This window comes from Procambarus clarkii, chromosome 7, assembly GCF_040958095.1.
Source record: "Procambarus clarkii isolate CNS0578487 chromosome 7, FALCON_Pclarkii_2.0, whole genome shotgun sequence".
Classification (NCBI taxonomy): Eukaryota; Metazoa; Arthropoda; class Malacostraca; order Decapoda; family Cambaridae; genus Procambarus; species Procambarus clarkii.
In genome coordinates this window covers 16731179-16757617 of record NC_091156.1, presented here as the reverse complement: position 1 = coordinate 16757617, position 26439 = coordinate 16731179, and the positions used below count along the sequence as shown (strand labels likewise).

At 41.6% G+C, this 26439-nt stretch overlaps 1 protein-coding gene across 3 annotated transcripts in view; it reads left to right on the top strand.

Annotated features, from left to right (window-relative positions):
* Positions 1 to 22117, top strand: part of LOC123761523 (uncharacterized) — a 407292-nt gene extending 385175 nt beyond the window's left edge. For all 3 annotated transcript variants that reach the window (XM_069313339.1, XM_069313343.1, XM_045747550.2), the window contains 3 exons: positions 3439 to 3639; positions 7602 to 7760; positions 19691 to 22117. In XM_069313339.1, the coding sequence (XP_069169440.1) occupies positions 3439 to 3639; positions 7602 to 7760; positions 19691 to 19819 (489 nt within the window). In that variant the 3' untranslated portion in view covers positions 19820 to 22117. The remainder of the gene's footprint in view (positions 1 to 3438; positions 3640 to 7601; positions 7761 to 19690) is intronic.
* The last annotated feature ends 4322 nt before the right edge of the window (positions 22118 to 26439 follow it).

Here is a 26439-nt window from a genome sequence, read left to right as displayed (position 1 = left end):
AAATTCACAGTTTTGGCCACAGTGTTTTCTGACTTGTTGTGGGCTGATATTCAGACTCTGGGATTTTGGAAGTGTTAACAAGGGGTCTTAATGGCTTGTTATGTGGTCAATGTTCCTGGTCCCAGTTGGGCTTGGGTTGCCCTGGGTTGGGTTTCCTAGCTTGGTGTCTCATTTTCATGAATACAGTTACCACTCTCCTCCCTAGTAAGTCTTATGTTTTCCTTCATATTATTAGTTTTCAGGGAGCCACCAAAGGCTCCTAAAGAAAATCAGCATTGAATATAATGAAATACCTCTTTCTGGGAAGGCCTCTGTAGCTTTGCGATTCCCTCCTCCCTTACCAGGTGCATCAGTTCATTGTTTCTCAACTCTGGCTAGCTCATTGTTTGAGTGCGAGCCTGGAGTTCCCACCTGTTTTTGGCCATTCACAGCTGGGGAGTTTGAGCTACCTTCAAGTGAATCATTTGGGTTTGAATGAAGCATTTGTGGAGTCGTTTTGGTGTTTTGTTTTCTACAAACTTTGCAGTTGACTGTGATGCTTTGCTCATTTTCTGGGTGTTTTGTCAGTAAGGGTGATCATAATAATCCTCTGCTCCCTGTGCCTTTGTTAATTACCTAAGTGTGATTACCTTAGTGATGAGGATGAGGTACAATCATGGTACAATTATAGGATGAGGTACAATCATGGTACAATTATAGGATGAGGTACAATCATGGTGGATAATTCCTGGTTCAACCTTGACAACAAACAGACGCCTGAACACCACCTTTGCCTGGGAGCCGCCGGATCACGTTCTGTTTTGTGATTTTGTATTTGATACTACCTTTTGGCTTTCTTATTCAACGGTCCGGATCGTTTCGACGCCTGGTGCTCACATCGCTTTGAGTTACAGGATTGTTGATAATTTTGTACGTTTTCTGGCTGGTTCTCGTGGCAGGCGAATGGTGTCCTGTGCCGGGAGTTGGTGGGTCTCGGTGGGCTCCTGGTGTACCCTCAGCCATGATGAGTGGCCGGCTTCTGCTCTGCCGGAGGCACTGGATGACTTTTGCGTTTTAGTTGGAGGCTGAGTTTTTGGTTTTGCTACCCAGTGTTCTCTGTGTGGGGTGGGGCCGGTGCTTGTCAACCTGAGGAACTCTTGGGGCTCTCCAATCATCCGCCTGTCTGTGCATTTCTTTGTTGCAAGGCATATTAGTTTCCGGAGATAAGTCATTCGTTTCATGATTTGGTTTTGCAATTAACCCTTTATGGATACGCCAGGGCGCATCTGATCCCATGATCGTTGTCGCTCCTAAATTCACAACAATAATGCTCATGATGTCCCGTCTTCCCAGTACTCTTTTTGCCATATAATGAGTTGAAACTACTAACGAATTTGGCCTCCACCACCTTCTTACCTAACTTGTTCCAACCGTGTACCACTCTGTTTGCGAAAGTGAATTTTCTTATATTTATTAGCAGGTCTGCTTAGTTAGTTTAAATCTATGACCTCTTGTTCATGAAGTTCCAGGTCTCGGGAATTCTTCCTTTTGAATTTTATCGATTCCTGTTACTATTTTATACATAGTGATCAAATCGCCTCTCTTTTCCTCTATCTTCTAGTTATGAGATATGTAATGCCTCTAACCTCTCCTCGTAGCTCTTGTCTTTCAGTTCTGGGTGCCACTTAGTAGCATGTCTTTGCACCTTTTCCAGTTTGTTGATGTGCTTCTTAACATAAAAGTACCATACAATTGCTGCATATTCCAGCTTTGCTCTAACAAAGGTCATGAACAATTTCTTTAGTATTTCACCATCTATGTATTTAAAAGCAAATCTGAAATTGGAAAGTGTAGCATAGGCTCCTTGCATGATGATCTTTGTGGCCCTCAGGTGATAGTTTTCTATCTAGAACCACCCTTAGATCACTTTATCAGAATTTTTTAAAGATTTTTCACAGAATTTGTAGGTTGTGTAGTCTGTTTTCCTATTCCACATTCCATAACATGGCATTTATTCACATTAAATTCCATTGGCCAAGGGGTGCTCCATATACTTAGTCCAGATCTTCTTGAAGGGCATGACAATCATCTAAGTTTCTTATCTTCCCTAGTCCCTATCTTAGCATCATCAGTAAACATCCTCATGTACTTCCGTATTCCTTCTGGTAAACCGTTTATGTAGACAATGAACATTACCAGTGGAAGAACTGAACCTTGTGGTACTCCACTTGTGACATGTCTCCAGTCAGATACATTGCTTCTGATTACTGCCCTCAGTTTACTGTCGGTAAGAAGATTTCTCATCCATGTTGGAAGCCTACCTGTCACTCCAGTTTGTCCCAGTTTCCAGAACAACCTCTTATGTGGAAGCTGTCAAAAGCCTATTTTAGGTCCAGATAAATGCCATCAAGCCCATCCATCTCTCTCCTGTAAAATCTCTGTTGCTCTATCATAGAAACTTAAGTAAATTTGTACTCAATCTCCATCGTACTGCAAGGTTGTCTCCATCCTTCGTTGTCTTCTTCGCATTACGTTCAGTTTGCATGAAGGTTCTTTCTCCCGATGATTGCACGAGTTGTGATGTTGAAAGATGTGGCACTCACAGTGGCACATCAATGTTTATAATTTGGCAGAGGTTGGAAGATATTGATGTCGTCTATTTGTGTGAGGATAAAGACAACAATAAACATACGAGGGGAATGGACTCAGAATGGCAAAGATGAGGTGTTGTGTTAATGGTGGTTTCAAAGTGTTGCTGTTTAATGAAAAGTGTGAGGTTTAGTCAAAAGACTTGAGTTTGAGTCAAAGTTTGTTTGGGAGTTGGGCGCAATTCAGATAGGTTAGGGTTGATTGATAGGGTAAGTTAGAGTACATTAAGTAACATGAGGTTAACGTGTAAAAGGTTAGGTTAGGTTAGGTTGGGGTAGGTTAATTGACAATGGGGTTATGTTATTTGGTCGTATTTCAGATCTTTACGTCTGGGATGTAATTGCATTGATCTTCTTTGACGTGCTAGTAGTACAGCGTGTTGAATATCTGGGGGTGGTTGGAGGATGTGTCATGGGAGAGTGTCGTCAATGTGGTTTTTCACTCAAAGTGCCAGGTTGTTGTGAAGCTTGTATAGCTGAGGATTCGTTACTCTTAGTGCCAGTTGTTGGGGTTTGTGGCAAGTCAGCCTGGGGGAGTGACTTGGGTAAGGTACGCATTTCCATCCTGCAGCAAGAATCAAACCCAGACGTTTTGGTTGTGAAATAGTTGCACTGACCAATTGTGGGAAACATTAGTTGGTCTCTTGCATGAATAATTATATTAGTCTTGTAATGGATATCATTCCAGCCGCATTTTAATCAGAGCCAAATATGCATTTTTTTAATGTACCATGTACAAGACAAAACTCTAGTTTTGTTAATTTTTAAGATTACAGTATAAATTTTATAATGACTAATGATTTTTTCTCAGGGATCAGATGTGACGTGGGCTGGTCTGCTCGGCTTAAAACAAGATCATGCAGCTGTTCAGATGTTGTACGTTTCTGGTAGTAGTGATGTTGCACGTGGAGCATTAAGAGTATATCCCGATGGAAGCACCTCCCCAATTCGTATTGGGCAAAGAATGAGACTTGAACAGACTCAACTTGAAGGTGTGGCTAGAAAAATTCAGGTATGTAAACTTCCCATTCTTTATAATAACAATTATCATAAACATTTTGATTGTGGGGACTCCTTATAGATTTTTTTCCCCTTCTCTCTCTCTCTCTCCTTATCTTCATTTCTGGGGAGCGTGCGTGGCTTCCCACAGCTTAAGCACTGGTACCAGGGCTAAAACCTATTGTGATCTAAAAAATGAAATCATGCCTCTTATACAGGTGGGGGGATCATGTGGGAATTGTAGATTAACTTGTACTAAGCTCAGAAAAGGAATGCAAAAACTCAAAATATTAGAGAATTTGATAACCAAATAGCCAAACAAGATTCTAAATAAGTGAAATGGCATCTTGCCAGCTTTGCCCACTGCCACTATGAGATGGCAGCACCAGTCACACAGGACTCCGATGAGTGAACCGCATCACACTTTCATCTGGCCCTCTCGTAACCTGTGCAGTGTTTGGAGGAAGTTTCCTTTCTTAGCATTGTTCCATCGACTTTGGTCCTGTGGAAGGGGGGGGGGAGGGGCATTTTGATGTTGATTGGCCTTTTGTGGCCTTGCCTCTGGCTACTAAGTCTGCTATAGCTTCATTTTGGCTTGTATTCCCTGATGCTGCCAATGAAGACTGCTAACCACCACAGCTCTTTTCTCACGCTTCACAGCTCTAATCTCAAATCTTCTCCTTTCTCTGCTGATTGCCTTCCATTTCTGTCCCAGTGGGCATGTCTTTGTTTTTTGCAGAGTGCCATCTCATGCCCAATATTGTCACTTATTACCATTTAACCTTGGCAGAACCTCTCATACATGCTTTTGAGGAGGATGTTTTTTCTCCTCATTCCTCAAGTTCTCCTTGGCCTTATTTCACCTCCGAATGGCTCTCATTCCTCTGATCTGTTGGTTCTTAGATCAGATTCTTACATTTTTGTCTTCGTCTCGGTTTCTTGTCTTCCCGCCCCTCGGCTGAGGATACATTTTCTAGGTGGCTTTCTTATTGGCCCTGGCTTCTTGTAGTTGCATTTGTGAACTTCATACTCTTGGCTGCAGGAAAGGATTTTGTTCCTTTTGTTTCCAGCCATCTTTGTTGTATTTGGCCAAGAGCAAGTCCTCTGTTTTTTAACAGGGTCCTGTTGTGGTGAACACTTGGTTTATCCTGCCAGAATGTCTGCAGGTATGCTAGTATTATTACCAATTTTTCTAATACTATATGTATGGATTATATTTGGACTCAATGCTTCTGGCTACCAGATGTTGTACCAGATGTTGGCTACTCGCCACTTGTTCCCCATCCATGCCTGGCTTAGAGCGGGGACTCTCCAGTTGCTGAGTCCCGCCTTTCCCGAGTGCTGGGTTTACGACCTTACAGTACTTTGGTGAGCACCTCCGTCTCTTGTTCCTTTATTAATCTGTTTCTTTTAGACAGATTGGTTATTTTCTGAGGCACCGTTGGGAGTATGAACTGGGATGCTGCTGAGGTGCCGAGTTGAATGTAATGAAACGCCCTTTTCTGTATTAACAAAAACAAAAACACTAGTACTAGAATGAAGACATACAAAAATAACAAAAAACCATAAAAAATTACAAAATATTTCTCCTTTACATGTCAAGATTGAATATAATACCATTGCAAGTATAGGCCCCTTGCTGACAAGAAGTACATACTCTAAAGGCAATGAAGAAATTAACAAAATCCTGAAAGAACTATACAGTGTTTAACAACATATTGACAACAGAGATTGGAAGACTAATAACTTCGTGATCTCAGCCTACATGGAAAGGTATATATCGAGTATTTTAATTAATAAAACCCACAGCCATAAAAAATGATAATACAGTATGCCCATGCATACATACTCTGGGGCCAGAGTTCTGGAATTCAGTGTTATTAAAGAAGTGCAAAATTCCATTAGTACAGGCATTGAGAATAATATGCAGGACAGGTTTAGACATGCCATCCTTCATACCTTAATATCTGCAGACATTGCCCCACTTAACAAGGGAGGTAGTAAAGCCTGGGCCAAAAGCTACAGGAAGATCACACGGAGATCACACATCATTACGGTTTTCAGAAGATGCTAAGAAGCCAACTTGCCAGTTATATGTAAAAGAATGAGTTACATAATCCAGATCAATACAGTTATGGAGCAGGAACATCTTGAGTTTCCAACTATTTTATCACCATGACAAAATTATGGAGGCATTAAAAACAAACCAAATTGCATATGTTATGTACACAGATTTTGATAGCACACAAAACCTAAATTAAGGCAATAACAGGTAAGGTGAAATGAAAGGTGAGGTGAAATTACAATTTATAAAAAAATTAACTAGAACTAGAATGGCAGGAAACCAAAACAAAATCCAGCCCGAGGAAGGTTTGAAGCTTTGTCCCACGAGGTACAGTCCTCGGACCATTACACATGATCCTCATAAAAGATATACACAAGCAATGGTTTTATGCTATCCTTCACTACCAATACTAAAATTAGTATGAAAATTTCCTTGTGTAGATTAAAAAAAAATTATATCATATATTAGCAAGGTGTTCCAACATAAAATAACATAACATTCTACAGTGACAATTCCAGTTGCTTTGGTATGGTAAACTAAAACAGTTTTAAGAGCACATGATGTAAGATAGTGACATATCTCCATAGTAAGTGATGGCCAAACGTAATACTAAACATTTAGTGAGCACAAGTAAATGATAAGGTGGATAATGAGGACCTTCAAAACAAGGGATACTACACCAGTGATGTTATATGTACTCTTCATATCTATATCATATGTAAATATTGCTGTCCTGAAATACACTTTTAAGATCGATGCAACATTGCAGTGCTGGAAGATGTACAACGATTCTTTACTAACTGCATAAATTTGATGAAGCATTTACACTACTGGGACAGTCTGACACAATGCAATCACACTATACTCCTTGGAACAGAAATGAAAAAGATACAGTATCTTGGTTACACATGGCAAATATTGGAAGGTCAATCTCCTTGCCAACAAATACAAAAAAATATCACCTGAACAACAGCAGAAGCTAGAGAGAGCTTGACACATTTCTGCTGGAAAAATGACAATACCAAAAAAGTTACAATACCATCCTGGCTGTGACGGCTGTGGGCCTTTAGGCTATAGAGACGAACATCGTCAGCAGGCAGTCACCAAGAATGGCAGTGGGGTTAGAAACCGTGTTAAGCTTCAATAGGTACCAGAGCTAATGCAAGAGGAGCTACTGAAGCCACCCAGAAAAAGGTGTTTCATTACATTCAAGTCTTGATTGTTACTACAGTACTTATTTGTAAGCTTTATATTTTATATACTGTTTGTTTTATTTAATAGTGTCTGGTACCTATTACTTCTTTGACAAATAAATTATTTCTTCATCAGTCAGAACCTTCCTTCTACTGCACCCCTCTTTCTTTATTTTCCACCCCCTCTCCTGTCTTCCTCTCCTCTTTCTTACTCTCTCCTCTTTCTTACTCTCTCCTCTTTCTTACTCTCTCCTCTTTCTTACTCTCTCCTCTTTCTTACACTGTCCAATTCTCTTCCCCCTCCCCCTTCCATTCCTCTCCCATCTTCATGCCCATGCCCATCTTCCTTACATACCCCTCCACCTCATCCTTTCCATTTAACACACCTTCCCTCACTGCTCCACCCCTCATCCCCCCTCTTCCTTCTTGCACATTTCTCCCCAACCCTTCTTTCCCTTTACTTCCACCCTTCTTTCCCATTTTTTCTCGTTCTTTCTTTCCACCCTTTCCCCCATTCTCTTCCCCCTCCCCCATCACCTCATCCCCCAATTCCTTCCATCTTCCATTATCACCTTCCATGCCTCATTTCCCCTTTCCATTCCTCTCCCTCCACTTCTCCCTTTTCTTATCCTTGTCCTTTTCTCTGTCCTTTCAATCAGAGTTTTAGTATGACAGTATACACAACAATACAATTATATGAAATCTACTTTGTTGCAGATGGAAGCAGAACATTGTATGCTGTTGGCACTACCGCATGGTCGTGACTCGTATGATTTCATGCAGCAGCAAAACAGTCTTCGTAATGGCATAATCAATTACCTTGTGGTGAAACAGGCTGCTGGGATTGTTAATGTTTCAGCACCAGGAACACAACAAGTTAGTATCCACACTTTTATACCAATGTAGATATTTTTACCAGGAGAGGGTTTCAGTTCTTCTACTCCCCGTGCCTGGCCTGAGGCCAGGCTTCTGATGGGAGTGGTGAACCTAGTAATTGCCCTTCTGCAGCATTTGCATATTAACCTCACTCCCTAGACCTCAATTCAACACTAAACATGAATTAACTTATCCCACTCTTCACCCCCACAACTTGCAACCCATCCTCTTCACTCCTGACTCACCAAGACATTGTACATCCTAAGACTACTTGTTTCCAGCCCCATGCATACTTGACCATGCAATGACCCCTTCCTTATACTCTTCCACACACACACCAACTTTCATCACCAGAGCAATGGAGGTCAAGGGTGAACTGGTGGGAATGGAAAGAATAAAGTGAGCTTTGAAGTAGTGTACAAATATTAAACTTTGAGCACCTGAATTTAACTCGGGTACAAAGTAATAAAGTGGTTGTAGGAAACAAGCATCCAGACATGAGGTACCAATGGTAGATGAAATTCAAGAATCAGGCAGAAAACGACCTAGAGGAGTTATCACAATGAACCCAGGGCTGTCTTAATCTTTTATTCTTACCGCTTAAATCCTTTTGACCACTCTTAAGCTAATCTATACCTTTTTCTGGTTAATTCTTTCCCAAGGAGATGGTGGTCAGGATCTAGTGTCTGCCTCCACTCTTCCTTTGTGATTTCTTTCAGTCCGGTGTTGACAAAGGCCCAGATCGGCCGAAACGTTCATCTCTCTTTTTTTCCATTTCTCTGTATTTTTCTCATACAAATAATCAATCAATAGTGATCGTCAATTGCACATACATACATACATACATACATACATACATACATACATACATACATACATACATACATACATACATACATACTAGGAACTAGGAAGCAGGATTGGTTCAATAGAAATTGTGAGAGGGCCAGAGACCAAAAGACGCAAAAATGGAATCAATACAGGAAGAGGCCAAACCCCCAAACATACCAGTGATACAAAGATGCGAGAAACAACTACACGGCAGTGAGGAGAGAGGCAGAAAGAAATTTTTAAAAAGGGATTGCAGATAAATGTAAAACAGAACCAGGTCTATTCTATAAATTTATAAACAACAAATTGCAGGTAAAGGATAATATTCAGAGGTTGAAAATGGGAAGTAGATTCACGGAAAATGAAAATGAAATGTGTGAAACACTAAACGAATAGTTCCAAAGTGTGTTTGTACAAAATGAAATCTTTAGGGAACCAGACACAATGAGAATTCCAGAGAACAACATAGAGCCCATAGAGGTGTCTAGAGACGAAGTGGAAAAAATGTTCAAGGAGCTAAGTAAGAACAAAGCAGTTGGTCCAGATGGAGTTTCACCATGGGTTCTGAGAGAATGTGCACCTGAGCTCAGCATTCCACTTCAACTGATTTTTCAGGCATCCCTGTTTACAGGAGTTGTAGCTGATGTGTGGAAAAAGGCTAACATAGTTCCAATCTACAAAAGTGGAAGCAGGGAAGACCCCCTTAATTATAGACCTGTATCATTGACAATTGTAATAGTTGAAATATTGGAAAAAATAATTAAAACTAAATGGGTAGAACACCTGGAGGAAAACGATATAATATCAGACAGACAGTATGGTTTTCGATCTGGAAGATCCTGTGTAATGAACTTACTCAGTTTTTATGATCGAGCCAGAGAAATTTTACAGGAAAGAGATGGTTGGGTTGACTGCATCTATCTGGACCTAAAAAAGGCTTTCGACAGAGTTCCCCATAAGAGGTTGTTCTGGAAACTGGATCATATTGGAGGGGTGGTAGGTAAGCTACTAACATGGATGAAAAATTTCCTAACTGACAGAAAAATGAGGGCCGTAATCAGAGGCAACGTATTGGATTGGAGGAATGTCACAAGTGGAGTACCACAGGGATCAGTTCTTGCACCGGTAATGTTCATTGTCTATATAAACGATCTACCAGTGGGAGTACAGAATTACATGAACATGTTTGCTGATAATGCTAAGATAATAGGGAAGATAAGAAACCTAGATGATTGTCATGCCCTGCAAGAAGACCTGGACAAAATAAGTATATGGAGCAACACTTGGCAAATGGAATTTAATATGAATAAATGCCATGTTATGGAATGTGGAATAGGAGAACATAGACCCCACACAACCTATAAATTATGTGAGAAATCTTTAAAGAATTCTGACAAAGAAAGGGATCTAGGGGTGGTTCTAAATAGAAAACTGTCACCTGAGGACCACATTAAGAACATTGTGTGAGGAACCTATGCTACACTTTCTAACCTCAGAATTGCTTTTAAATACATGGATGGAGAAATACTAAAGAAATTGTTCACGACTTTTATTAGACCAAAGCTGGAATATGCAGCGGTTGTATGGTGCCCATATCTTAACACTTTCGCGCTATCGGCGTTCAGAAAAAAATCTTACCCTATGTGCTTTCGGCGGTTTGCGCGCCTACGCGGTAAGACCGAAAAAGTGTACACTCTTTTGACTGTCCTGACAATAATTGAAGGCGCACGTATTTAAATTTGGTATCACTGTGTTCGCAATAAAATTGTCTATAAGAACGTACCTATAAAATGCCGCCAAAGCATAAGGACTATCAACACCAAATAAAAAACTATTCAGATCACTCGCCGAGAGCGCCAAACAGCAACAAAATGTTTCCACTCTCTTAATGGTTTCGAAGCCTACAGTTGTCCTACATCGCTAATTGTGGTATCATTGGAATCGCAATAAAATTCTCTACACGGACATATGCATATAAATATAGATTCAATGTCGTAGCCCACCCAAAACAGTGTAGGAAGTGGCCGAAGTGTTACCCACGGTGGCATATCGGCGAAACTCGCTTTGAAAAGTGTATATTCAATTCACTGTCCTGACATTATTTTTCAATGTATGTATTTTATTTTTGTTCCAATGTGTTCGCAATAGAATGTTCTAGAAGAACATAAGTATAAAGGTCACATAAAGATGCATTCGACCTGCAACATATATAAAAACTACGTCGATTAAACTCGTCGTGTCAATAATACAATTGTTTTACCACGATGATTCACTGCCACGCCGTTCTCTTTAATAAGCTGTTCGGGTATTAGAAAAAACGTAAATTTCATGGCAAACATATGTAAATTATTCCCAAGTTGATCGGATAATAAATGGATTTTATACAAATATTTTTTCTCGTGACTCCCGAGAGGGTCACGCCCGCGGTGATATTAATAATATTGGTGACGACCACGGTTTTCTCGGATGCGCGAAAGTGTTAAGAAGCACATTTCCTCTTGCTGCTTCTATGTTGGTTCGAGGTCTTGAAGTGGGTAGAATATAGTTGTGCATTAATTGGCTGTTGATTGCTGGTGTTGACTTTTTGAGGTGTAGTGCTTCGCTGATCATCAGAGCGATCGGTCATCACAATCGACTTGATAGTGATCCAGGATGGACCGAAACATCATCGTCTCTTCAATTTCTAGTATGTGGTTTGGTCAACATTTTTTAGCCACATTATTGTGACTTCATGTGCACTAGAAACAATAGTTAAAGCCAAATATGTGGAACATGTAGAGACTAATGACATAATAAAGGACAGGCAGTATGGTTTTCGAACAGGAAGATCCTGTGTAACAAATCTACTTAGTTTTTATGATAGAGCCACAGAGATTCTAATAGTTTTTATGATAGAGCCACAGAGTCTAATGAGAAGAGATGGTTGGGTTGACTGGGTCTATCTGGACCTAAAAAAAGGTTTTTGACAGAGTCCCACACAAGAGGTTGGTCTTGAAACTGGAACATGCTGGAGTGGCAGGGAACCTTCTGACGTGAATGAAAAATATTCTAACTTTCAGACAGATGAGGGTGGTAATCAGAGACAATGTATCCGACTGGTGGAGTGTTACTAGTGGAGGGGGTCGGTTCTGAGAGGGCAGTTTTCTTCCCTGTCCCTCGGTCGGGTCATCTTGGAGTGGCTTCACTTGGGTTTGGGAAAAACGACTTCGTCTATGAAGTGGGTTTCCCGCTTGTTTCCAGTTCCGAAACGGGACTGTGCAGATCTCTGGTACATTCTGGACTTGTCGCGTCTGAAATAGTTGATTCCATGCCCTTCTTTTCAGATGGCCTTTCTTTTCGGCTCGTTCTCGAGCCGGACACTTAGATGATTTCCCTGGACCTCTGGGATATTTATTGGCATGTTCTTATTCATTGGGTGTCAGGGATTGGTTGTGGTTCCAGGTGGGGTGACAGGCTTACCCCTTTCATTCTCTGCCTGTCGGCTTAAATCTGGCACCACGCGTTTTTAGACGTTTGACTTGGGTCGTTGTCGCTCATCTGTGTCTGCTAGGGCTTCGGGTTTTGGCCTACCTCAATAACTGTTTGGTGTGGGCTCCCAGCTGATCTACTTGTCTGCTAGCTAAGAATCTGTTTTTTTCTCGCCTTGCCGGGTTCGGGTTCCTGGTGAATTGGCGGAAAGTCCCAATTGGTTCCGTCTCGGGTTCGGACTTGGCTTGGCCTTGTTTGGGATTCTTAGACTGCATCTCTCTCTCTCTCCCTCTTGCTGTTCTGCTCTGGCTGCAGTCCCGCTTTTGCCTGTTTTTGAGGGGGACCCGGGTCACTCAGTGGTTGCTCGAGCAGATGTGTGGGAGCCTAAATTTTATAAACCATCTGGCAGGATTTTGCTTCGGAGGCTGTTCTGATATCTTAGGAGCTGCCTCTTTCACGACCATTGGGTTCGCACCCCAGTGTCCTTACATTGGTTGCTGCGTAACAAGCCTCCTCTTCAAGTTTTCGGGGTTCAGTGCCATGGTACCTTTCCCTTTCCTCGCTTGATGTGTACATGAACATCTAGTCTCTCAGTTGGGGCTTTGTGACCAGTGCTTACAGTCTGGCCATTGATGTGGGGAATGATCCTTCTGTTGAATTCACAGAATGGTGCAAGAGTTTGCGGCAGTGCGGCAGGCGCTGTGCCGGATTTGGCTTCCTCGGGGCTATTTGATCTGGCTCCATTCGAACTGCTCTCTCGTGGTTTATTGTCTCAACTATGCAGGGTCTCTTTGGTCCATGGCTCTGAGGCTGGTCGCTTCGGATAGCTCTTCTGCTGAGTTCTCGGGGTTTAGCTCTCCATGCTGTTCACATTCAAGGCATGTCCAACGTTCTGGTAGACGGCTTGTCCCGTTTCATTCCTCTTTCCACAGAGTGGATGGTCGATGACGCGTCCTTCCTTTCGCTTTGCTGGATGTACAGGCACCCTGAGGTGGACCTCTTTGCATCGGCATGGTCTAAGCATCTCCCACTGTATGTGGCGCCATTTTTCTACTGCGAAACTTTTGCGGTAGATGCTTCACAGCAGGACTGTTAGATATGGAGGTTCCTGTACCTCTTTTCCTTGTTCCAGCTGTTGCTCCAGGTCCTGGCTCGCTTAGACTCCTATCAGGGGGGAGAGTAGTTCTCCTGGCTCCATGGTGGCTGGCCCAGCCTTGGTTTCAGGTACTGCTTGCTCAGTGTTCGAACCCAGGCATCTTTCCGCAGCTCCGCCTCTACCAGCAGATTGGACCAGTGAGGTACAGTACCTTGCTGGTTCACTTTACTGTTCCCCTCTTCGCATCTGGCCTTTCTGACATGGGTGTATCTCCATTTCTATGGTGATTCCATTTCTATGGTATGGCTTCTTTGGTGGTGTCTCACCTGAGTGCTACATCTCGGCAGCAGTATGAAGTTTCCGGGTGGTCCTTTCATTATTTCTTGTCCCTCCGTAGATTCTCTTCTGTTTCGGACCGAGTTGTTTTGTCCTTTCTCTCTCTGCTTTTTCTGAACCGGCATCACATGCCGAAGCCACTCCAGCTAGCATTCAGGGTGGATGTTACTTCCGCTCCAGCTTGCATTCGGGGTGGATGTTACTTCCACTCCATTCCGCAAGATTTCACGTGTGATTTTTCACCTACGGCCTGCTCACGCGCCGCCTGAACCTTCCTGGTCTTTGGACTGGGTTCTTTCTTGTCCTCGTTTTGTGGTGGCCCCTTCAGTTGGTGATTGTTTTTGTAAAGCCTTATTTTTCTTGACCTTGGCCTCTGGGGCTCAGGTTGGGGAGCTTCATGCTCTCCTCTGGCGCCAGGGGTTCTGTTCCTTTGATCCGGGTGGTCATTTTGTTTGGTTGCAGCCATCTCCTTTTCTGGCGAAGAATGAGACGGCTGGCTTCCGAAGGGATCCAGTTATGGTCGATGCTTGGTTGGTTAGGCCTGGGTGCATCATGTGTTGTCTGGTGGTACCGTTACACAGCTACCTGCGGGCCACTGGTTCTGTGACGGTTGATGCTCTTGGGTGGATGCAGTTTCTCAGGCTGACCTCAGTGTAATTAAGTTTAGCCAGCCTCGGGTCTACCCTAGTGCCCATGATGTGCATCAGTTTGCTGCTCTGGCTGCTGTTTTAGGTAATAACAGGGTCTTGGCTGCCAGGTATCTTGTGGTTGTTCTGGGTCCTCTCTGGCCTTGTGTTGTTTTGGGTTGTCTGTTGTGGCCTGTTTTCTCATCTTCGTTGTGAACCCTCGGTGCTGCTGCCTCCGGGTAGTCCCCGTTTTTACTTATCTGTGGGTAGTTAGCTTCAGGGATCCGACGGGGCTTCCCACAGAAAACTGAAGCCCCAGAGGCTCCCTGACACCCTCCCTCCCTCCTGTCGGAGGTTTTTCATCATTCTACGAACTGGTGCGGTGAGCTGCTGGCTCGTCTGAGCTCCCACTCTTTTGGGGGGGAGTTCTTTGGCTTTGTTCAGACGTAGGTTGCAATTTTCACCAGTAGAGGGTTTGTATTGGTTCTTCTATCTTTCTGGGTGCTTTCCTCGGTCGATGGCAGACATGACATACTCTAAATGTAGAGAGTTCATATGGCCATTGCTCCCTGTGCCTCTCTGAGGGAAGGGGGGGGGGGCAGGTTCTGGCTCGTGGTCTCCAGCAGGCATTCAGAACTCCCGTGACTGATGACACCAAGTTAATTGGAAGCATGTCAATTTGGATAGCTTCAGGGAGCCTCAGGGGCTCATCCAGAAAATGGTGTTTCATTACATTCAATGCTACTTTTTTCCAAAGGTGGCTGTTTCTTTGATGCTGTCAGCTATGGCAGCTGTATTCTAACTCCTCGGCTTCTTTTGCAGGTGATATTTCTGGGTCAGAGAATCGCAGGTCAGCCTGTGATTGAACGGGTTAGGCCTCCTGTGGCATCCAATTCTTGGGCCTCTGCACTTTCTCTGGTTCTTATCTCTTCTAGTTGGCAATGTTCTCTGGCATCACAGAAAAGTGCTTCTGTTTGGGGATTTTTGTGCCAGTCCTTTTGGGGTTCATCCCTTTGATGGTGATGCGAGGGAATGTCTCGCACATTTTGTCAGTTTTGGTCCCACGATGATTTCTAGATTTTCCCACGGAACATAACCGCAGATATTAATACCAAGTAAAATACCCAGCCCTTCCACAAATACGATAACATCTTTTTGTTTGCTAACATATAAGGCAGGAAAATATGCAAAACAAAGTCCAATTTCTAACTGGTCTCCTAAATGAGATAAATGCAGTGTCTGCTTATTTTACTGAAACTCGCACAAAGGACTATTATGACAATGAGATATGGATACCAGAATTCCATCTTTTCAAGTGTGACAGAAAACATGCTACAGGGTGGGGTCAGCCTGTACATAAGACACACACACCTGCACACAGCTGCTGAGCACCACAAATGATATGGTGGAAGTGCTGATACTCAAAATAGAAATTTTAAATGTGATGTCCTTCTATATAAATCTCCAGATGCAAATTATCAGCAGTTTAGAGACCAACTTACAAAAATAGAATACTGCTTAGAAAACCTCTCACACCCTGCCCCAATCATCATCCTGCTTGGTGACTTAAACTAACAGCATCTAAAATATAAAAATGTGGCAAACAATTACACTAGAGGAAATCCCAGTAAACCGTTTTAAGTGAACAGTTACACACAGGTGACTTGCAGACATGTGACAAATTTGCCTTAGACATGCAAATAGTAGAATCAACTATGAAAGAAAATGCCATAGATCTTAGTTTTACAGACAATGATGAACTCATTAGGGACACAATGATTACAAATACTTGTTACTCAGATCACAACCTAATTGAAGTTCAGACAAACATGGACAATAAACCTGTGTACCCAGTCTCAAGTCCAAGAGGAGGAGAATTCAGCAAATTCAATTTCAATAAACGGATTAACTGGGAACAAATAAATAATAATAATAATTTATTTAGGAAAAGTACATATATAGTTGCAGAGTTACAGTGCAAACATTCTGTTTGATTTAAAGATAGAGGTAGTACATACAATACCTAAAGCCACTAGTACGTATAGCGTTTTGGGCAAAGGCCTCACAGGGCAAAGGCAAAGGCCTCAAAGGCAAAGGCTTTCGGGCGAAGGCTTCACATAAAGGCCTCACAGAAATATGCTGGGAAAGACAGCTAGATAATGCAAACTTAAACAAGTGCATTGAGAAAATAGGCCCAGTGGCACTAGAAATGTCACATACCTAGTGACTTGCCCACTAGGTATGGGCAAGTCACATACCACTAAGGAGAAAGAAAAAGATGCAAACTAGAATGAAAATGGATCCCTGAAGCTAACTACCCACCCATTTATGTACAAGTGGATTATGGTGTGGGTCCCCTCCCCGGGACCGTTCGGTGTCCCGAAGTCGGTTCCATCCTTCCTGTGGGTATTTTTACCCACTTATCAACATTATTCTCTAGGACATGTACTCTTTCTAAATCATATCACAGTCATGTCAGATTCATATCTGCATCACTTCAGATTCATTATATCCTACGTTAACTGGATCCTGCTTGACCATTGGTCACGTAGGCTAATGGCTCCATATGAGCCTATGTGATTTTGTGTTTGATTATCAAGGTTCGAGAAGAATTTCGTTAATTAAAGAACTATTGGAATATCTGTCAATTTCCGGTGAGGATTGCCTCCGATCCTTTATTGGTATCGAAGTGACTCTTCAGTACTACTTATAGTCTTTAAGTACTATATCTATTTATATTATATTTACATCTTATCTCGATAATCGGTTTCGACAATAAAAATAATCAATGAATAAACATTGTAGGGTACCCTCCCCGAAAGATGGGAGGAGCCTGCTCTGACCTCAAGCATCCTGAGCATGGCCCGAGTGAGATCTTTTGTTTATGGACGGTGTTGGTGTTCTGCGACCTTTATCATGGATATTACGCTGCACTATTCTTATATCGCCAGTCATAGCTCCGTAGATACTGGGGTGGGGGGGTTCTGGACATTAAATATAGGGAAGATTCTTAGTACTTTTCTCTAAATAAAGGTGTAGAGTGGCTCAAAATAACGCCGTCTCCACCTCGACACCACACCTACTCTTATCCTACTGCACACACAACTAAGAACATATTCCACTAACAGTGCTCCCAGAATATTACACGGCAAAGCTGTGACAGAACACTATAGTGCCTACGCTCTACAAGAAAGATTGTACAATCTGGCGACACCGTCATCCAGGCGCTGGTTCTCGATTTTTTGGACGAGTGTTGGGTATCGTTTGTAGCATGTTGATCGGCCACTTCGCATGTCCATATATATATATATATATATATTGTTAATCGTTACACTGTGGGGCACAGCCTAAATCTTTTCTTGACTCTGAACACTCATTCATTGACAGTCATTCAATGCCTGACTGCACTCTTTTATATACATTGGCATCTCTCTGTATATTTCATTGCTCGTATACATCGAGTTACCAATTGCTAACCAAGTCATATTAGTTCCTCATATTGTATGCATCTAGATACCATTACTTGGACCATATTTAAGGTCCTTTAATTGCTTATTTACGTATTTCATACCTCTCTTGTTGTGTTTATTAGTTTGTGCATTTTGGCCATAATAATAATAATAATAATAATAATAATAATAATAATAGTGCTAGGCTAGACTATGTACATGTTTAGATCCCTGATCTTGAACAGAACCAGTGGTTAGTTCGAGACCTGAGTTATTTAATCTTCACCTTGTATAACAATATAAGCTGATGTGTTGAAATATCTGCAGGTGAATGTAGATTTCAAATCATACACTCCTGGTCCCCTACAGTTCATTGTCGTAAGGACTTATTTGTGTTAACTTTCATACAGTAAATATTTTATTTAGTGTCGTACATGTCCTAAGTAGTTCTCCTCATACATAATTTGGCGGTGTGTGCATCATCTGCACTGTTGCTGTTTTCGCCAATCCTGCGGGATGCAGTGTCACGGTTTTTCGCTTCATGTCTCGTGTGTCGGCTAGTGGTGCTCGCTTCCTCGTTGGCCTCTGCCTGGGCCATGGCTTTTAGGTTTTCGTCACCATTTTGTCCTTGCTGTTTGCGGAGTCTGTGGTTGGGCAGTTTCTGCAAATAAATACCCCAACCCATATCCACCATTGTGGGGAGGGTTAATTAGCCATAATTACAAAAATCTCTCAAAATATCGATAACATTTATCAAGTGTGGTCAGTTCTAGGGCAGTCGACATATATTTATCGAGTTCTGATATTCTAACTTCTGATAAATATTTATCTGACATGGATGTCGTCCTCGTAAACAGGAGAGATGGGTGGCGGGGCACAGAGATTTTCCATGAATTGAATGTTATCAATCTCTGTAGGAGACCTAACACACTAGTTAGTTGGTTTCTGCAAATAAAAACCAAGTGATATGCCTTGTTGTATATGCCTTGCACAGTTTAAGGGTTAAGATGGCTCCCTAGACCCTCCCTCCCTCCCTCCCTCCCTTTCAGGAGCTTCAGTTAGCCTTGATTTGGTTCATGATTAAGGGGGCACACATCTGAGCCAACAGCTCCTGGTGTTTCCATCTGGTGTACAGTACAGTGCTTGCCTATCAGTGTTTACAGGGTGGGGGTGTATCTAATTCTAGATACAAACCTACTACCCTTGTACCTGTTGCATTATAATTTAACTATTCTGACTTTCAAATTCTTCATGAAAATCTGGCCCTAAAGTTGTGAAAGGTGGGAGCTTCCACAATTTTTTCTCGGTGCATTCCACTTGTTGACCATGAATGCAGGGTACAAGTATTTCCTTACATTCCTTTGGCTCATTTGTGTTTCCAGCTTCCACTTGTATTGTCTTGTCCAATTATCTTTCAATTTGAGGAGGCTGTCTGTATCCACCTTGCCTATACCTCTCAATACCTTGTATGTTGTGCAAAGGCATGCTATAAAATGGCTATCGAAACTGAAAAACAAAGAGTTACGAGGAGAGACTAGAGGTGTTAAAAGTGCCAAAACTAGAAGATAGAAGAAACAAAAAAAAAAGAGGCGATATGATCATCACTTACAAAATACTAACAGGAATTGACCAAATTGACAAACAGGAATTCCTGAAACCAGCAACTTCATCAACAAGAGGACACAGATTCAAGTTATGGAAATAAAGGTGCCAAAAAAATATTAGAAAGTTTTCTTTTGCAAACAGACGGTTGAAACAGAGAAGTGAGCTAAGTGAAAAGGTGGTGGAGGCCAAGACTGTCAGTAGTTTCATAGCGTTATATGACAAAGAGTGCTGGGAAGACGGGACACCACGAGCGTAGCTCTCATCCTGTAACTACACTTAGGTAATTACACTTAGGTAATTACATGCATGTGTATGCATGTGCGTGTGTCTCAACACTACAATATGTTCCCATCAACACTACTGCAAGATTAGAATATGTACCTCAAAACAGATCAGAAATAAAGACTACCATGTGATATTTTTCTTTTCCAGGTTTTACATTCATTATTTGGTTTATATGTTTTTTTATTTTAGTACAGCATCTAAGGAAGAAGAGTAATTTAATTTTTTTTTTTTCAGCCTGCATATGTGGTCCACATATTCCCACCCTGTGATTTTGCCAATGAAAACCTAGCCAGAATCTCGCCCGATCTCCTTCATCGTGTGGCTGAGATATCTTACCTCCTGGTTGTCATAGCTACATGCTGAGTTTATGATGACCCAAATTGGATTAAAAAGACACTCGATATATGGAAACCCACCTCCCGGCCTTGTCATAAACAATTAATGATGATATTGATCGACTCGTCAGCACCATTTGGTTTGCAGAGTTATTTGAAAGTTTTGATATGGAAGTATATATTATGTACCTGCATCATTACAAGCAACTACATCAAAGATCAGCAAATAAGCAGCATTACCAATATTTGGGAATGTTTATTATCTTTGTGCGAATTTAAATTGATAACCTATTTTTATGACAAACTGAAGCAAAGAGGAATGTTAAAAAGCTCAAATTACTATGCTTGATCTTTAGATCAAACAGTAAACATATGTAGTCCTTGTCCCCCCAAAATATTAAGTGAAATGATCCTCTGAGAATGGATTGAAATGTTACAAAAATAGCCGTGCCACTTCCATTCCTCTTGCTCTATGTAGTTGCTAAACTATGAAATCTTTAAAAAAAAAAAAAAAAACCAGTGTAAAAGCCTGAAATGTGACTTGTGAAACTTGAGAATTATGATCCAATATCTTGCCAATATAAATATATATGGGAGACTGTGAAATACACTAATGTATACTAAAATTAAACTGATGCTGTAAAATAAACTTATCAGCATCATGATATGTGATAAGAATTATTTATTATGTGCATATAGGATAGAAGTCAAAATGTCAATATGGCAGATTTAGTGCAGTGAAGGTGGATGGCAATTTGTACAAAGCATTAACATGAACTTGTTATGAAAGTGAAGTGAAGGATTGTGTTGTGAAGTGATGATATATATTCCAGATGTTTATAAAGACAACTTTGTCCTGACAGGATCTTTACATAGCAGCGCATTCAGGCTGATGCCTTATTCAAGGTGTGATCTATTAAAGCATTACTGACAAAATTCAGAAAAGCATTTACGAGACATTTAATGGAACTAGGTGTCATGTTAGAAGAATGTGGAAGTGATAAGTTTGTGTCACTGTTGTGTTTTGGATGTTTAATGTGTGCAGCTTGCAACATCCAGATGTTCCTGTAACCACAATGTATGTAATATATGAGCTGCTCACCACTTATCACAAAGCAGTGGTGGTGCCAAGTATGGTGCTGTGGCCTTGTCTGTCGTGCTGCACTACTGCTCCGGACAACATGCACCCAAGGACATACCAAATAAACTATATCATGACTAACTTCACAAGAGTGATGTATGAGTGTTGTGTAAATTGTGCAAGACACAAAGTTTGTGTGGCCTAACCAGCCCTGGGCCCAATGGTGCCCGTATGCCGCCTATGGTGTTTAGACAAGCTGTATAGTTGTACATACTCAGTCATTGTAAAGGAATTCTTTTTTACTGTTCATTTTGGTGGAATTGTACTTAAAGAAGCTGCCACAACCACCATCATGATAGGGAACTTACACACAGTTTGATCCACAAACACTGATGAAGCTGTGTGTGTACACCCAAATGTTGATTATGTGTGCACAGTGCACTCAGGGTGGCTGTGTGCAGCCCATTGTTATTGTGTGTACAGATCTTCGCATGAAGTCACCCTGATTTATTTATTACCAGTCATCATGTTCATCATGTATCATCTCTCTTGCATACTCCCCCTCATAAGCGATGCTCTGCCTCCTTGTTATTTACAAACAGATGCACACACACACACACACATCTCTATCACCACTTATTTGTGTCTCAAATATAAAGAAGCACCTTAATATACACTGTGTTTAACCTGCCCTACTCTATACCTAGTCTCCCCAACTTGCTTCTCCTCCTCTACTTTATGCCTATTGTCTTCCTTGCTCTTTTTCCCTACTCTATACGTAGTGTCTCCTTCTCCTGCTGCTTCTCCTCTTTGTGGCTCCTCAGCACAGCCCTCAGGAACCTTCTGCTATCTTGCTGCAGCACTTACTCTAAAACATTCTATATTTAATGTGTGTCTGCCTCTCTTAGATGCTTTTTCTCACTTTGTAATGTATGGTCTGCAATGACTCCGTGTCTTGCATATGTTGCATGTGTATTTTTCTAAAAAAAAAAAGAAATACACCAAACCCTTAGAATATTCCATTCCTTTTTATTTAAAAGCTTGCAAAATACCATCATGCAAATTAGGCCATCTCTCTCCTTCCCTTTTCAAAGCAGTTCTTTGTTCTTTGCTTGCCTGTCACACTTCTTTCTTGATTAAGGTGTCAGACAGATTCTCATAATATAAGAAGGCGCCTGATGCGGACTAGCCTGCCGCTGCTACGCCACTCTTCAATAGGTATTCAAAGGAAAAAAACCCACAAAACTATTTGGTCTAGAGTTGAAAAGCTTTCTTGTTTCTGCACTGTTTTCGGTTTCTCGGCAGAATTCACTCTATTGTATGTTTGCTCAAGAAGTTAGCGGAATTCTATTTTCACTTTTTATTAATATTATGTATAACATGTGGCAAATATATTTTTGATGTACAGTTTGAAAAATGTGAAAAAGTGTTTAAATGTAAGTGTACTTGTTAAGTGTTGCATAAGAGATATGAGGTGTGTCTGAGGCATTTGTAAATAGGTCTAAATAAACTTTTAGGCTGTGATCCTCAGTTCTCTAGAAGCTTCTTTGGTCAGAAAATTTATTAAAAAGTCCAGTGACCAATTTAAATTATTTCAAAACCCAATAAAGATCACAATGAAATATACAACTTATTTTTTTCTATCCTATACACCCTAGTGTCTGTCATTACTAATACTTATGGATGAAAACAAAATGTTGTTAAACATGTTTTGTCAAAATACATGAATGTTGGTTTCCCTGTGAATCTGCAGTAGGCATTGTGAAGGAGATGGTGCAAGCAAAGTTGCTTATTCAAATCCTGAAAATGAACCTCATTTAACTGTACAAAAACAAATTTTTTGCAATCTGGATTTATTAATGTCATTAATGAATTGGCCATCTTGTGTATCATTGCATTCATTCTCTGCTGGGTTCAATAAATATTTTAGCAAATATGTTACAATTTTCTCATGTATTTAAGCCTTGTACTGTGCAAGCATTTCAGGAGCCATTTGCAATGTGTGCCAGAAAAAAGTTTAGTATCGTTAAAATGTCTGCCTTAGTGTTCGCAAAAATGCTTTGAGTGTAAGTAATTATCAAAAGGTCTCGAGCCAGGAAGACTATGCAGCACCATTTGCTTCCCGAGATATTAAATTATCACTAGATGCCAATGTAAAAATAAGGGGACAAAAGGCGAGTGACATCAAAAGTATCAGATTCGTCAAGGATTCTATCAAGGGATTAATATAACATGTGCATTCGCAGAGCCAACAGTGTGTCTTTGTATGTGTAAATCATCAGGAATAATAAGGTCATTGGGACAACAAGATATTTAGGCCAAACAGATTATGGTATATAGCAGTGGTTGTAGGAAACAAATGGCCCACGGATTCCAAGTAAAGAGTGGATGGGGGCATAAGACGCAGCTGAAACCATCAAAGAAAGTCTCTCCAGGTGATAAGGTAGTCACCACTTGGGACTTTGAAGTCGACCATGTCAAGGAAGTGGCTGGAGAATGAAGAGGATCAGTACGAAGAACCAAAGACAAAGCCATATCTGAAACCACCATAGCCTGAGCTATGGACTACCTGATCTTCCATCACACTCCTACTCGGAGGGGCCTGGTATCCTACATAGTGACTCTGAGAAGGGATGTGTTCAGAAAATATGAAAATAAGCTGAAATTTACTTCACTGCCCTGCACCCCATTTCCATAGTGGACCAACCCACTATGGAACCCAACAACGGAAGGTACAAACACATAGGCAACTTCAAGGGTAACAAGAACACTATGCAGCCTGTTCTTGTGAGGATTCCGCTTTCCTAACGTTAGAAAACTGTTTTACTAAAGTGCCCTAACCTAACCAACCAGTGGATCCATGGACAAACTGGGACAGTGTCAATTTTACAAGCTGATGCTATTTTCTTATACATCAGTTTTTGGCCATGGGTAAAGTATGTCAAAATTCAACATGCTATACCAAGAACAGGTTGTTATATGTGGGTAACCATTGAAGGGTCTGAATAGTAGCGCAGAAACTGATAGGAAGTCCGTCCACAGAGCAAAGTCCATTACCATGAGAAACCAAACCCCACTCAAACTACCTGGATAGTTATCTACATATTTGTGATGGTCTGAAAGCATATTATTATAACAGTAATACTCTACATGTAAACTGGCAAGTGAACGTTTGTCCTTATCAGAGCGTATTCTCTTATTCTGAAAATCTTGCATTATAAATCGTTGGTTTAAAATAAAAAAATATATACAGAAAATGTTTTCTTTGACGAATTTGGTTTTCTGTAAATAGAATTCTCAGGTACATTGAAATAGTTTTCAAATTCCATACTTTTTATTTATTTATTTATTTATATATATATACAAAAGTTCTTACAATCTTGTACAGCCACTAGCACGCATAGCATTTCGGGCAAGTCCTTAAGCCTAGTTTTCACACACATCCCCAGGAAGCATCTTTTAGGAGCTGCATAACTTGCAGGTACCTATGTACTGCTAGGTGAACAGGAGCATCAGGGTGCAAGAAACTGCCCATTTGTTTCTGCCTCCGCTGGGAATCGATTCCGGACCCTTAGGACTACGAACATCGAGTGCTGTCCACTCAGCCGTCAGGTCCCCAACACATTAGAGGTCTGGCAGTTGAGCGGACAGCATGCAGGACTCGTAATTCTGTGGCCCGGGTTCGATTCCTGGACCAGGCAGAAATAAATTGGCAAAGTTTCTTTCACCCTGATAATCCTGTTACCTAGCAGTAAATAGGTACCTGGGAGTTAGACAGCTGTTTCCTGGGTGTGTGTGTGTACGCGCGTGTGAAAACAAAAAATTAGTTACAGTTAATTGATTGACAGTTGAGAGGCGGGCCGAAAGAGCAGAGCTCAATCCCCGCAAGAATAACAAGGTGAAAAAACTATATGAACTAGGTGAATACATTATATTTCACATTATCATCAATAATACATAGTATTAATGTAACCAAACGGAGTGAAACCTACCCAAACCTTAACCAAACCATGGATAGTGTGTAGATAATAACACTAATTATGTAGTCATTCTCAACCCATTTCTGTGAGCAAATTTCCTCCCTGGGACCAGTTGGGATATGGATACAAACCCTGCAAATACCCACTTTACCCAATGTCTAGCCAGACCAGACAATTGATGCCGATGGCACACATTGAATCTCTACTTTTACCTAGGAACAAAAATATTCTAGATCTAGTCTTCACAAAAGATGAAGACATAATCAGGGACATTACGATCTCAGATACCACATACTCAGATCACAAGCTCATTGAAGTGCAAACTAATATCAATATTCAGAATAGACTTAAACCAATGATCAAGCAAGAGGGGATTATTCATTAAATTCATTGTTAATAATAAAAGGATTGACTGGGAGAAAATAAACAGAGAACTTACAAACATTCCATTGGAAACTGTTCAAGTAATAAAAATCCAATACAAGGAATAGAAAACTGACTTCTGAAGCATATAAAGTCTGTCTGAAACATATGCCTTTGAGGAAAGTAAAAAAAAAAAAGATCCAACGTAGAAAGAGAACGCAGACGACACTACAAAAGGAGAAAAAACTATTACGGAAATGCTTAAACAGATGCGACTTTCTATACTAGGAAGGAATAATTTAAACTGGGAGATTGATGAAATCGAGCAGAGACTAAAGAATTGATATCATATTAAAGAAAGGCAACTAGGACAGAGAACAATTCAGTAAAAGAACACTGCTTTTTCCCCAAAAAAAAAGCGGTGGGTTTTCTGAGGGAAGAAAACATGGCCTCTGATTTGAAATACAAATCGGAGATGTTTCTGAAGAGGGGGACAAAGAAACAGTTGCGCAGTGCCTGGGGCCATATAAATTCCGGGGCAGAGAGGGGCTCCCTCTCTCTCCACCCGACCGTCGCAGTACTCGAAACTGCGCCGCGCTGCGCCTCAACGACACGTGGACCAGTACTCAGTCCTGCATTCATCAGTCTGTCGATACGGCAGGGGCCCCCTGCCCTACTCATCCTACTCTAAGGTAATGTAAAAATTTTCTGTTAAAGTTTAGTCAGGACTGTCCAGTGTCTGACGTGTGTTGGCGCCTTCCCCCCGCGATCCGTGTAGGCCGCCTTAGTTTCCTAGTGCCTTCTGCACGTTCGCCTGTCTTGAGGTATGCAGGCGCGCCTTTCAGTCTGTGCCAGGTGCTGCAGCGGCTGCTTTTTGCTGCTGCCGCAATGCCCCGGGTCGGCGTGTGTTTACGTCGTGTCCCGAGTGAACCGCCCTGGTAGTGTATTCTCCCAGGCGTGCACTATGGGCACTGGTCAGCTGTTACCTAGGCGTGCACCTAGGGGCCCCGGTTCGTGCCCCGCTCGGACGTGCGTGCCTGGCCGGGCCCCCTGCGAGCGGCCCGGCGTCGCCCTTGGAAGCGCCCCCACGTGGTCCTTTGCTGTGCTGTGGTCCTTTGCCAAGGGCCATGGTGCGTGCCGGGCCCGGGTGTGCGTGCACGGCGGGCTCCTTGTGAGCGGCCTGGCGGCCTCCAAAGGATACCTGATCAACCAGGCTGTGCCTCA